General features: G+C 46.1%; 1 protein-coding gene across 5 annotated transcripts in view; it reads right to left on the reverse strand.

Moving 5' to 3' along the window:
- Positions 1–13,602, reverse strand: part of ZNF445 (zinc finger protein 445) — a 29,801-nt gene continuing 16,199 nt past the window's right edge. For 2 of the 5 annotated variants that reach the window (XM_068559316.1, XM_068559317.1), the window contains exons 2-7: positions 11,520–12,091; positions 9,003–9,171; positions 8,588–8,664; positions 8,166–8,292; positions 7,582–7,692; positions 1–6,694 (exon numbers count right to left, since the gene is read on the reverse strand). In XM_068559316.1, coding sequence (XP_068415417.1) covers positions 4,536–6,694; positions 7,582–7,692; positions 8,166–8,292; positions 8,588–8,664; positions 9,003–9,171; positions 11,520–11,948 — 3,072 coding nt within the window. In that variant the 5' untranslated portion in view covers positions 11,949–12,091 and the 3' untranslated portion in view covers positions 1–4,535. Of the gene's footprint in view, positions 6,695–7,581; positions 7,693–8,165; positions 8,293–8,587; positions 8,665–9,002; positions 9,172–11,519; positions 12,092–12,493; positions 12,543–13,602 lie in introns of those variants that run through there. The other 3 variants (XM_068559318.1, XM_068559319.1, XM_068559320.1) reach the window with 3 other exon arrangements.

The following is a 13,602-nucleotide window of genomic DNA, read 5'->3' on the forward strand; positions in this document are numbered from 1 at the left end:
TCAAGAGGTTATGAAAAAGTTTATTATTCATATAATGAGGCTCTGTGGGGAGAGCGGGACAGGTACCAAAGCCAGCTGGTTTGCCTTGATAAAGGAGGGGTGAGTGGCTCCGGTTTTTATTGTGGTTAGGGGTGAGGATTCCAGTGCAACAAAAAAAGACCAGGATTTGCATAAACTTCCCCTTCAGAGCTGAGAGGGTGTGCTTGGGATTTCTTATCAGCTTGCCCAGATGTGAGGCAAAATGGGGACAGGGCTTGAAAGCTGTCAGCGGTCAAACATCCAAAATGAGGCCAGATTCTATCACCGCTCCTCCAGTCCTGGGTGGTAGCTCCTTCTCACAGTTACTACCTCCACGATACCTTAGCCTTCTCTTTTTCCCTTTATAATTACTTAGACAGATCTAGTGAACAATCCTTTACAAGTTTTTTGTTAAGTTAACTAATATGGTTTCTGGCTCCTGACTAGAACCTGCTGACACATCTTTGCTCTTCTTAGCTGGGCTAGCGTTAACTTAAAAGGTGGGGTAGTTGGTATGTAAACCTATTTACTCACCAACCTAAAAAAGTGGAATGGATGACTAGGCATCTTCCATTCACAGGCTCCCACTTCTCCATTAAACTTATAAGGCTACAGCTTCTGGCATCACTTGTTATTTTTAGGCAAGGAGGAATGAAAGGAAATGGAGCTTATAATTTCCTATAAACTGCAGGCCTTGGAGATCATGTGTCAATACATGGAGAACATTCCCATTCTTTTTAACTGCTGCCCAGTTCTCTATCATAGATGTATCAGACCTGTTTAACCACTCCTTTACCAAGAGCCATCTGTGTTGCTCCTGATTTTTGCAGGTGAGGAACCTGAAGCCTTGAGAGATGGAGTGGCTCGCTCTAAGAAACATCACATAAATGGCAGAGCCAGGATTTCTATAAAATCATAAAATGGCAGAGCCCATGCTCAAAAATATTTTTATTTTGAGATATTTTAAACAAACAGTTTAAAAAGAACCCACCACTTATCCCATTAAATCAACATGCTGACCCATCTACATCAACTTCTTAAAAGAAATAAAACACAACTGAAGCTTCCACGTACCCTCCGTGATTCCATCAGCAACTCCTGCTCTGGGAAGGCAGAGCATGGCTTTCACACCTCATTCTAACACATGATTTTACACTCTTCATATAATTTGAATCCACAGGAAATATATTATTGTATAAAACAGTAACACTGTTTACTATATGCCAACAAGGCTTACATGCCAGCCACTATTCTAAGCACTTTACATGCATTAACTCATTAACTGTCCCCCTCCCCCCATCACCCTGTGAGGTTGGCACTACTATCTCATTTTACAGAAAAAGTGAAACACAAGTAAGTTTAAGTAATGTGCCCACAGATACACAGTATGTTTAACTTTACATAAATGGTATTCGTAGCTTCCACAACTTTCTCAGCATCATTTTTGATTCATCTGTGTTGACAGATGTAACTCTAGCTCTTTCATGTTCACTTCCCAAAGTACCAAACAACCCATTTATTTACCCGTTCTTCTGTTGATGGAAATTTAGGCTTCTCCCAGTCTTACTATCTACACAGTGCTGCAAAGAACAGTCATGTACACATTTCCTTCTTCACATGGAGTTATTCTAGGGTTTATCCAAGAGTAGAATTCTAAGTGGTAGAGTACACACAATTTTACAAGATGTTGCAAATTGCTTGGCACGGTAGTTGTCACAATTTCCACTCCCATGGCAGTGAGTTCCCATGTGCCATACACTTAACCACACAATGGCTTTTAAAAATTTGCCAACTTTATATGAGTGTAAGATGGTCCATATCAATTTACATTTCCTACGCTTTTTTCTCTGCACTTGCCTCTGTCTGGGCTGACAGTCTCTGTCAGCAAGGGTGAGACCGACCACACTGAACACCTGCCTGAAAGACCTCCTGATACCCACTCCTCTCCATGGAGTCCCAGCCCATCTGGCTCCCTAACTTCAGTTCTTCCTAGGAAGAGGAGAGAAGGCAGGACAGGGCTGGAATAAGGGGTATGTTCTCCAGGCCAGGATGGGGTGTGAGGTGAGCACTGATAGCTGGGGCAGTCAGAAACTGTCTGAGCGCCCTATGGCTCGGAACCATCCATGGCTGGGCTCCCAAGTAGTAGGCGCGCTTGTGGGCGGTCTCTAGTCAACATTTCACTCACAGACCCCTTCAAAAACTTCCAATCCTGACTTAGCTGAAATAATAAATCCAGTTCTACATTCCTTAAAAGAGGCAACTTTGTGCAAAATCTGCTCTGCCCAGCAAAAGGATAAATATGGACCCAAACCTGGCTTCCAAAGTACTTGGTCTGGCTGCAGTAGTGGGAATAACTTTTGGAAACCCAGACAACACCTAACAGAGTAACATACAGGCATTAGGAGAGGTGGGACCTGGGGAGAGGGCTTAGAGGGACAAAGGTCAGGGAAGGCTGGGACTTAAAAGAGTGAGGACCTGGGCCAGCCTGGACAGCAGTGTGGCACTCTGCGTGAAGGTGAAGGGAGACAGCACAAGGCAGGTCCGCCCAGGGGCATTCAGGCAAGAGCAATGAAGTTAAACCCAACACTGATTACACCAAAATGTTTAGTAGTTAGCTCCAAGTAGTCAGACTTTTCCTTTTAGCTGATCTGTATTTACTAATATTTCTATAATAATCACATACTACTTATATAATTAAAATTATTTTAAAACTCAGGTTACTGAACAGACTGCATCAGCACTATCCCCAAATATTCAAGGCTTACCTCAGTATAGAGGGATTTCTGTTGATTTTTACTCCATTTACATTTTTTAAAATTTGACTTGAATGTTTAAAAATAAATATATATCATTTTATAAAAATGGCAGTAGAAACACCCCTATTGGGGCAGGAACTCTATGAGGTACCAGGTGGCACACAAGGAGTGGGAGGATGAAAAATATAGACAGTAAAGGGGTATTTCTGTGCCTGTAGCATCAACTGACATGGGAGCTGCAGCTCTGTGAAGGCTCTGGTCTAGAGATCAGACCCCTAACCCAGAATCTTAGTAAACCAAGCCTTCTTTTCACCAATCCCAACAGCCAGGTAGCATAGCCAGCTACTCTAATTTCACCCACAAGGAAATAGATGCTGATGTTCAGTGACTCACTCAAGATCATCCTGCCAAGAAAAGACACACCAAACCTGGAATACAGATCTGACGACTCCAAGGCCCTTGCCATGACCCTGGGCCCTCAACACATGGGACTCTGAATCTGAATTACATTCTATAAGGGTCCAGATTCAGACCACAATAATCCTCAACTCAAAACTGTCCAAAAGCCCCCTACCTCCCTTTGAGGTAGCCAAGCCCCAGTGAGTACCCACGATGCTCATGCGCCTTGGCCCTCCACCTTTCTGGGCTCCTCACTTCCAGCTGGCTCACTTCACTCTGGCTCAGGGGCCTACTTGCCATTCCCTAGGAGACCAGACAAGACCTTACCTCCTATGAAATTCCCTAGGAGACCAGACAAGACCCTACCTCCTGTGAAGGGTCCTATGTAGCATCTAGGGACCTACAGGGCTTCCTCCATGATCTCCTTTGGGTCTTTATTCAAACCTCACCTTCTCAGTTGAGGCCCTCTCTGACCAGCCCATTTAAAATCTCAACCTACCTCCCAATCCAGCATTCCCTCTCACTCTACTCTGATTCATTTTGTCCACAACACGTATCATCATCCAAAATACTATATATATCTCATTTGTTTATTGTCTGTAAAGATCCAAGATGGCAGACTTTTTTGTTCCACTCACTGCTGGGTCTCTGGCACACACGACAGTGCCTGGCATATGAGAGATGCTCAGCACATTTCTGTTTAGCAGATGGACCGCTGCTGCCCATACAGGCCTGTGGGATGGAGATGGCGATGGGGCACTGGTCGAGCTTCATTCTCCAGGTGATCAAGCCCAGTACCCTGTTCTCCACTCGCAGTTGAGACAACTCTATGCCCATGGCAAATATCCAGTCAGCTGTGAAGACTGAAGCCGCAGCCAGAACTCCCCTGGAGGCATCAGGAGAGACTAGTTCTTGCTGCTGCTGGTGCTTTTAAGGTCAAACAGACTAGGCACCATCACAAGCCAAACTCAAAGGGAAACTTAGGCTCCAAATGGCCCCCTCCCAGCAGCCACAGCCCACCATGCCACGGACATTTTGTTGAACCAAGAAAGGCAATGGTCTCTCCCTTTAGAGTTATAGAAGGAGATCTGGCTGGGGGAGCTCCAGGCCATTGTGCAAAGACCACTCCTAGGGGCCCAAGCCTCCTTCTGGAACACGTTGCTGCTCTTCCCCAGCATCTCATTTTCCAGCAGTAGGATGGGGGTGCCTGCCCTGCATTTTTGAATCCTCAGGATTCTCTGCCACTAGCTTCCAAAATAGAAAGGGCTGGGCCCTCCGTGAAGGTCTGCCCCACACTGCCTACAATCAGGGGTTCTCTAGCAGGGTAGCCAGGACCCCCTCCCCACACTGTCAGACCCCAAGCTAATCTCTAGTATGGTTTTTCATATGCCGAGCCAAATTTGAAGACCACCTGAAGGTCTTCCCACACTCTCTGCATTTGAAGGGCCTCTCTCGAGTGTGAAATCTCTTGTGGCTAATGAGTTGTGAGCCCTTGCTAAAAGTTTTCCCACACGTGGTACATTTGTGGCACTTTCCCCCAGTGGGTATGTCCTGGAGCCCAGTGAGTCCGGAGTTCTGAGCACAAGTTTTCTCACAATCTTCAAGAGGCTTCTCCTCACTTGGTTTTAATTCCTGTAAACTCACCCCTGTATCCTGGCGAGAAGACAACCCAGCCACACTGCATTCGGACTGGGCCACTCTGGTGTGTTTTCTCTGATGAATACAGAGAGTATGTCTTCCAATGAAATCTTTCCCACACCACTGACATTTAAATGGTCTCTCTTTTGTGTGGATTCTCTGATGATTAACAAGGCGATAATTTCTGTCATAAGATTTCCCACACAGATTACATTTATAGCGCTTCTCTCCACTGTGTATTCCCTTATGATCTAGAAGACTTCTCTTACGTGTAAAGCTTTTCCCACATTCTTGGCACCAAAAAGGCTTTGCACCAGTGAGGATTTGTGACTGCAGATTTGGAGCATCTTCACTTTCGTGGTACTCATACGGTTTTCCCAAAGAGTGAATCCTCTGATGTCGGGAGAGGTTAGAACTCCATCTGAAAGACTTCCCGCACTCCCTGCACTTATAAGGCTTCTCTCTGGTATGAACTCTCTGATGGATAAGGAGGAATGAGTGATTACGGAAGGCTTTGCCACACTGGCTGCATTTGTAGGGTTCCTCTGTGGTGTGACTGCTCTGAGGAACTTGGAATGCTCTGTCCTGACTAAACGATGGCACGTCCTCAGGCTTTCTTTCGACGGCATGCTGCCTCTTATGAACGATAAAGGCCGACCTGTGAGGAAACTCTTCTGCACATTCGCTGCATCGGTATGGTTTCTCGCCTGTGTGAATTCTCTGATGATCAATGAGAGCTTTCTTTCGAGTAAAGGTTTTCCCACACTGCTGACACAAAAGAGCTTTCTCCACAGTGGGGGCACTCTGGGGCTGACTGTAGTCGGAGGTCTGCCTAAAGTCTTCCCTACATTTGTCTGGATCACAGAACTTCTCTTCCTGATGCAGTCTCATGTGACGAGTGAAGTTTGACCTCCACCTAAATGTTTTCCTACATTTGGTACATTTATAGGGTTTCTCCTGGGTGTGAATCCTTTGATGTTCAAGAACATATGACTTACAGTGGAAGGATTTTCTACACTGGCTGCAGTCAAAGAGTTTCTCCCCACTTTGGTCTCTCAAATGATGATCAAACCCTGAGCCACAAGTGAGAGCTTCTTCATCCTGATTAGATTCAAGAAATTTCTGCTTAGCATGAGTTTCCTGGTGCAGGCGGTAGGCAGACATGCGTCGGAAAGCTTTGTCACATAAACTGCATTTATAAGGTTTCAAACCAGTGTGAATCTTCTCATGTCGCACACGGTTTGAGCTCCACCTGAAGGCTTTCCCACAGGCCCTACACTTAAACGGCTTCTCTTGAGTGTGAAGTCGCTGATGACATGCAAGATGGGAGCTATGACTGAAGGTCCTCCCACAGTCACTGCACTTATACGATGTCCCCACCACGTGAAGATTCTGTCCGTGTTGGTGATGAGAACTAAGGCTGAAGTCCTTCCCGTGCGCATCCTTTGCCTTCCCTTTCAGTCCAGCATGAACTCTCTGATGTAGGCTAAACCCGCCAATCATGCGTCTGAGCCCTTTCCCATATTCCTTGTAATCACAGTGGTATGAACTCCCTCTGAAGTGTTTGCCATAGCCATGTTTAAGGGACTGCTTTCTTCTGGGTCCTCTCAAACATGTAATATGTTTTAAATGAAGACTATTACTTCTTCCCGATTCTTCACAGTCTTCTCCTGTCCTGTGGCTGGAATTGGTCTCTTCTTTCTTAACTCTCACTTGTATGGGGTTTCCACATTGCTCCTTTAACCTGCTCTTCTGTGCAAAAGATTCTCTGAGCCCTGTTCCCTGAGAAACATTTGCTGCACCATGACATCCTGATGGCACAGCTTCTTCCAAAGGTTCACGTTTTAAGATGAACTTGTCTGTTTTCACATGGAGCTCATCTCCTGACACAAATAAAACATAAGAGAATGTACTCTTGGGAGTTCCCTGGTGGCCTAGTGGTTAGGATTCCGGGCTTTCACAGCCGTGGCCTGGGTTCAATCCCTGGTCGGGGAACTGAGATCCCACAAGCCACTAGGTGTGGCCAAAAAAGAAAAGGGGAAAGAGAATGTTCTCTTTTCCCATACTCGCAACTGCAGAAAGCACCAAGGGACCAAAAAATGTCATGAACTTAGGTGGTGAGGCTTTTGCCTGACTGCCAATACCTTTACAAAATAGTCAGGGATAAAGCAAAACATGGAAGAGTATTCCAGACGACAGAAAAGGGAGAGGAGAAGCAAGACAGGTACAGCAGCTAGCTGTACACATCCAGGTGAAAAACAAGAAGGGTTGAGAAGGGGGTGTTAAACAGCAAGAGAGGGGAGAGGAATCACAACACAGAGCATGATAGGAAGGTCTCCAAGAGCTGAGAGGTGGGGCTCCTAGGAGGACTGGCTGCAAGGGCTAGAGGCCAAGCCGACCACGGGGGAAGGGCCAAGCAAAGAGGAGCAGCAGGAGTGGGACGAGGGTTCCTAGGAGCGGGAAGGGGAGAGCAGCACAGGGCTGAGGAGGAGCATCAGTGAACTGACAAGGACAGTGAAGCCCTCCAGTAGGCAAGAGCTGTTACTGAGAGGGCTGCTGGGGAAGGGGCAGGACCAGAAACCAATGTCTAATAGGTCGGTCTGGAGGGGAGAAGCCCAGGCACCCAGTACTTCTTAGCAACACTGTTAAGGATCTTCCTTCCAGCAAACAATGGAGTAAGTTCCCCATGATTTACTTAGTATAAAAGACCTTAAGAAAGAGGAGAGTAGATGCGGGAGGAGCAAGACCTGGTCAGTTCTCTGGAACTCACCTGCAGGGGCAGCACTTGGACTCCCCTTAGGATGAGCTCCCTGGACATTCAAGCCCCACGGCTCCCTTACCTCCAACCAGGAGATCAGAGCAGGTTTGGTGAATGGCCCCACTGCAGAAGAGAAGAAAATGGGATGTGAATGGAAGGTAGATGAATTATACAGAACTACTCTCCAGGACCCTCTCAGGCCTGAGCTCCTGGTAGGGAGGAGGGAAAGCCAGGGAGGCAGGTGGAGGAAGTTAGGACAGGAGGCCTAGACAGGAATTTCTGACATCTCTAAGCAGAGACAAGAGAGGCTGAGAGAAGCCACAGACAAAAGGATCGCTAGCATTCTCCAGAACCACGTGACAAGTCAACTGGTTAAATCAGCCAACTTTTTTTGGATGCCTAAATGGACTAGGAACTTGACACATATGACTTTTAATCTTTATAATAACTCAGCATGACAGGCATTAAGATTAAGTGATTTGGTTAGTAGAGAGACAGGACCTAAACCCAGGTCAGGCCCCTTTCTATGCACCAAAATGAAAACTAAGAAGGCAGAAGTAGAGGTAGGTAGAAGCATGGGGGTATCAATGCCTTACCCAAAGAAGCCATGTTCCCATAATTCTCTAGCATCACATCCCTGTACAGGTTCCTCTGAGAAGCGTCCAGCCATCCCCACTCATCCTGGGCAAAGGTCACCTCCACATCCTTGAAAGTCACAGCCTCCTGAAAAAACACGGTCCTATGCCTTAGAGCAAGTCCACAACTCCCAGCTTTCAGGAGGGGGCAGGGGAATGAGGCTGGCTCTGAGTGAGTACAGGATGGATCTGATAAAGGGGAAAGAGAAGATCATCACCCAGCAGAAGAGCTCTGGGCTCCTGGGGGATAATCTGGTCTCTGGGGCATGCGTCTCAGGATGTGAGGTCACTGGATAGAAAGACACAGGACGGGGGGAGCTACAGCTACCCCATTAGGCAGCAATGGTGGGACATCAGGAAGGACCGAAGGTCCTGTGGCTCACCTGAGGCTGGACTGTCACCAGGTCTCCTGAGCATCCCTCTCTCTGGGAAAGGGCAGGAACCTGTGCAGCAGGAGGATCTGAAGAACAAAGAGTCATGAGAGAGGGCAGCCCAGCTCTGGTATCCCACTGAGAAGCCCACTCTTCCCCCCACATGGAGGACTCCTGGGCCCACAGGCAGGTATGGACTGTTTTAAACACCCATTTCACATTTCCCCGGTGTCTGCTGGGGTCAGGAAGTGGGGGGTACAATAGGAGGAGAAGCTAGGTAAACGTGGGTCACAGGATAGAAGGGACACAGAGCTCAAGGCCAGGACAGAAGGGATTCTCGTGAGAGGACAGAGGGTGAAAACACAACATTATAGGAAATTCGGGAAGTGTGGCATAGGCTGGGGTCTTAGAGCCAGGCGGCAAGTACCGGGTTGCCCAGCCAGGAAGTCACGCACTCCTATTTCATAGGGAGGCAGCAGGTGGTCCCCCAGAGCCGAGCCGCTCCTGAGAGGTGAAGCAGGGGGCCATATCTGTGCGGCTCGCAGGGCTCCTGTGCCCATCCAATGCACATCTGGGCTCTGGGCAGGGGCTGGGTCCTGGCAAGAAGAAAATGTTGTGAGAGGATCCTCGTGGGAATCAGAAAGCAAACTCACAGAACAGGCCACATGGCCAATCTCTAAAAGGTAGAGGCCCAGGGAACGGTGCGCTGGGCCCTTATTACCTACAGGCAGAGGGAAAAGGAGGAATAGAAAGCCCAGGGAGGATTCCCTCACCCCTCCACCTCGCTGGGCTCTAATGCGGGCCATGGGGAGACAGGTGGAGCCAGATTCCTGCCTGACATAGGAAAGCAACTGGCAAGTCAGTGACAGCACTGCTGTCAGGCCTCGGGTGCTGCAGGATACCTCCCCACTAGCCCTCAGCCCCCACCCCTGGCCAGGAACTTAGAAATGAGAAAAGAAATTTATCCCTGAGAGTTAAACTGATAATGGTTCACAGCAGAGATGCAGTCAGATAACATCTCTCAAGTATCAGGCAATGCTCTAGGTAATGATACGCAAAGTGACCTCAAAGAGGCAGGAAGGCTCCCAGACTATAAACCTGACTAAAATAGCAACACCACTAGAGAGACAATGCTAACTGTGTCAGCTACGGAATCACAGAAGAAAAAGTCTCAGGTGCAAAAACAGGGAGGTGCCCATCCAAGCAGAGACCTGGAGAAAGGCGGTCTCTGTCCTGCGTCTTCAAACAGTCCTGGTCTCTGGAGGCAAGGCTATCCCTGAAGCAAAAGTGAGCATAGGAAGCTACAGCCAGTGAACTTCAGGTTTTTCTGGTCCTGTGGCCAAGACATTCTCTACACTGATATGGACGAATCTTCGCCTGAGGCCATTAAGTACCTAATACCGAGCTATAGACTGAAGATGATAAGTCATCACAGCAATTTATCTCCTGTTCCTCCCAAATCCTACCAAAGGGAGAATAAAGAAACAATAACAATATGGAAGCATAGACAAATGAGTTTAAGGACAAACTTTCTCAGGCCCCTGTTTCTCACATTTTGGTAATTTTGATAAACTACAATTTATATGCATCTTGAGCATTTCTGTTCATTTTTTAGAATCTGGTAGGCTTTTTTCCAGGCTCTGCTTTTTGTTTTCTAATTTCTAACTAGCTTTCAACCAGGTAGGCCCTTTCCGCTTGTTTGGCAATGTTTTCATGGATTTTTAAACCACACACCTAGCTCTTGACTGACTTGAATATACCCAAGCCACAATTTTGTACCTACTATGTACCTTATTTGCTTTAAAAGTTATCTTTAGATCATTTTGAACAACTCATGGATTTGGTAAAAATTATAAATGTCCTTTTAGATTTTAAGAACTAGTACCCAATGTTGGGCAAAAGGTTTTCTTGTTTAATATTTGTTACCATTTATTGCTGGTAGACAATGTTCAGATGTTTTAACTGATTGATCTAATTTTTATATTAAATTTAGGGGAGAAGTATGTCAAACATGTTTCAGAAATCTTAAAAGTAACTTTCATTTATTCATGAATCATACATGTAGAATTACACATACTTTATAAAATTTTTTAAAAGCCTACAAAAATGATAAATGCTCTTTAAAAACAAAAACCCTCAAAGGTCCAGAGAAGTACTGAGAGGCTGGCCTGAGTGGGGCAGAGGGGCAGGCAGAGCGCACTTTAACTGGTCCACTGCTCTACTGCCTGCACTGGGACTGTCAGCTCTGTTTCCCAGCACCAAGCCCAGGGCTGGGCGCAAGGTAGGCACTCAAATGTGTAACGAACAAATTCTCATTGTTAGATCAGTTTTCCATTTTGTTTTCAATAAACTGAGGCTCTGAAGGTACCACAATGTTGGCAAGAACACCGAGGTTGTGGAATGCAGTCTAAAATTGTGATCTTCCAATTTCCTAGCCCTGGGCTGCCCCTCACCACTCTTCTTCCCCATCTCCCCCGCACAGAACAAATCCTCAAAAGTTTACTGAGAGAGAAGTAACATGGTTTGTGTAGACTGCTCTTCTAGGTCTCAAGATGTACTTAGAAGCCAAGGATCCTGACACTAATTCCCCCAGGTACGAGCAAGAGATACCACTCCCACTTTACAGGTCAGTACAAGTCAAGTTAGGTATGTAGAGATGTACTTTATGCACAGTAAGTCAGTGTGCCCAGAACCTCATTACTGTTTATGGATACTTGCAGACCCTCTTCTTCCTGGAGCTTATATTCCTCTGGGAAGGAGGGAAGGGCTGCCTGCTAAATGGTCCTTAGCTTAGGGTCGAGCTGCTCAGGTGCCATGGGAATGAGAAGGGAAGACTTTCCCTGAATTCCTCCATGTTGAAGGTTCAGAGGCCCACCCCCCCACCCACAAGCAGGCTCACGAGCAGGCAGAGTTCACTGGGCACCGCACGCTTGCTCACACTCACCCTCCATGGTGTCCCATCGAAGTCCCTCTGTAGCTCTTCCAGCAAGGCCACAACGTCCCCACCACTCTCAGGGTGATGCAGCTGCACCCAGGTCCGAAGCTCCCCTGGCAGGATGCTCAGGAACTGCTCCAGGACCAGCAGCTCCAGAATCTGGGCCTTTGAAAGAACATCTGGCCTCAGCCACCAGCGGCAGAGCTCCTGGAGCCGGCTCAGAGTCTCTAGAGGCCCAGAAGACTCATGGTAGCGAAGCTGTCTGAAGAGCTGGCGGAACAGCTCCTGGCCAGGACGATTGAGTGTCTGTGGTCTGGCAGCTGGCACTGAAGCGTAGCTTTCATCCTCTTCTTCCTTCTTTACCGTGTGAAGGCGTCCTCGCTCCCTTGAAGCCTTGGCCTGAGCTGGATGGACAGCATACCACCTGCCTGGAGGCATCACTCCTGTTCAAGGTCTACCCAGCAGAGTGCAAGCAAGTCTGCATTAGTTGTATATATCACTGCTAGGCCTTCGGGAGTATCTTTTCAGCACTGCTGGGGATAATGCCATTTGCTGGGACATCAGAAGTCACTGGCAAGAGACTGAAATAACCAACATTACTGTTCAGGAGGGATTTGAGAAGGATGGTGCAAGTAGATGTTGTTAGTTAGGATCATCTTTGGATTTCTGAGAAAAGGACTCATGAACATTTGCACAGTGGAGCCTGTCAGGATCAAGCAGACCAGGAAAAGGGATCATATTTGTGGTTACCAGAGGCAGGGGTGGGGGGTACTGGATGAAGGCAGTCAAAGGTATAAACTTCCAATTATAAGATAAATAAGTACTAGGGATGTAATGTACAACTTGATAAATATAATTAACACTGTTGTACATTATATATAAAAATTATTAAGAAAGATGAAAATCCTAAGAATTTTCATCACAAGAAAAAATTTTTTTCTATTCCTTTAATTTTGTATCTAAATGAGATGATGGATACTCACTAAACTTACTGTGATGATCACTTCATGATGTATGTAAGTCAAATCATTCTGCTGTCCACCTTAAACCTATACAGTGCTGTATACCAATTATATCTCAAAAAAACTAGAAGAAAATTTTTTTATACTTTAAAAAAAAATCAGTGGTATTTCTACATAGTAAAAATGAACAAACCGGGCTTCCCTGGTGGCGCAGTGGTTGAGAATCTGCCTGCTAATGCAGGGGACACGGGTTCGAGCCCTGGACTGGGAAGACCCCACATGCCGCGGAGCAACTAGGCCCGTGAGCCACAATTACTGAGCCTGCGCGTCTGGAGCTTGTGCTCCGCAACAAGAGAGGCAGCGATAGTGAGAGGCCCGCGCACCACGATGAAGAGTGGCCCCCGCTTGCCACAACTAGAGAAAGCCCTCGCACAGAAACGAAGACCCGACACAGCCATAAATAAATAAATAAACAAATACTTTAAAAAATAATGACTCCCTTCTTTAAAAAAAAACAAAAAAACAAAAAAAAAACCCCACAACTTTCCGAAATCTGAGACACAGATAAAGCAGTTTATAGCAATACAGACCTATCTCAAGAAACAAGAAAAATCTCAAACAACCAAACTTACCATCTAAAGGAATTAGAAAAAGAAGAATAAATGAAGCCCAAAGTCAGCAGAAGAAATAATAGTAATAAAGATCAGAGAGAAAATAAATAAAATTGAGATTTAAAAAAACAGAAAAGATCAATAAAACTAAGAACTGTCTGGTTTTGTTTTGTTTTTTTTTTGAAAAGATAAACAAAACTGATAAGCCTTTAGCCAGGCTCTTTAACAAAAAAAGGGAAAAGACCCCAAAAAACAAAATAATAAATGAAAGAGGAGAAATTACAACCGATACCACAGAGATGCAAAAAAATCATAAGAGAGTACTACAAAAAGTTACATGCCAACAAACTGGACACCCTAGAAGAAATGGATAAATTTCTAGAAACCTACACTCTTCCAAGGCTGAATCATAAACAGACAATCTGAACAAACAAATCACTAATAGTGAAATTAAATTAGAAATCAAAAAACTCCCAGCAAACAAAATCTCGGGACTGGATGGCTTCACAGGCAAATTCT

Source organism: Eschrichtius robustus, chromosome 12 (assembly GCF_028021215.1).
Source record: "Eschrichtius robustus isolate mEscRob2 chromosome 12, mEscRob2.pri, whole genome shotgun sequence".
Taxonomy (NCBI): domain Eukaryota; kingdom Metazoa; phylum Chordata; class Mammalia; order Artiodactyla; family Eschrichtiidae; genus Eschrichtius; species Eschrichtius robustus.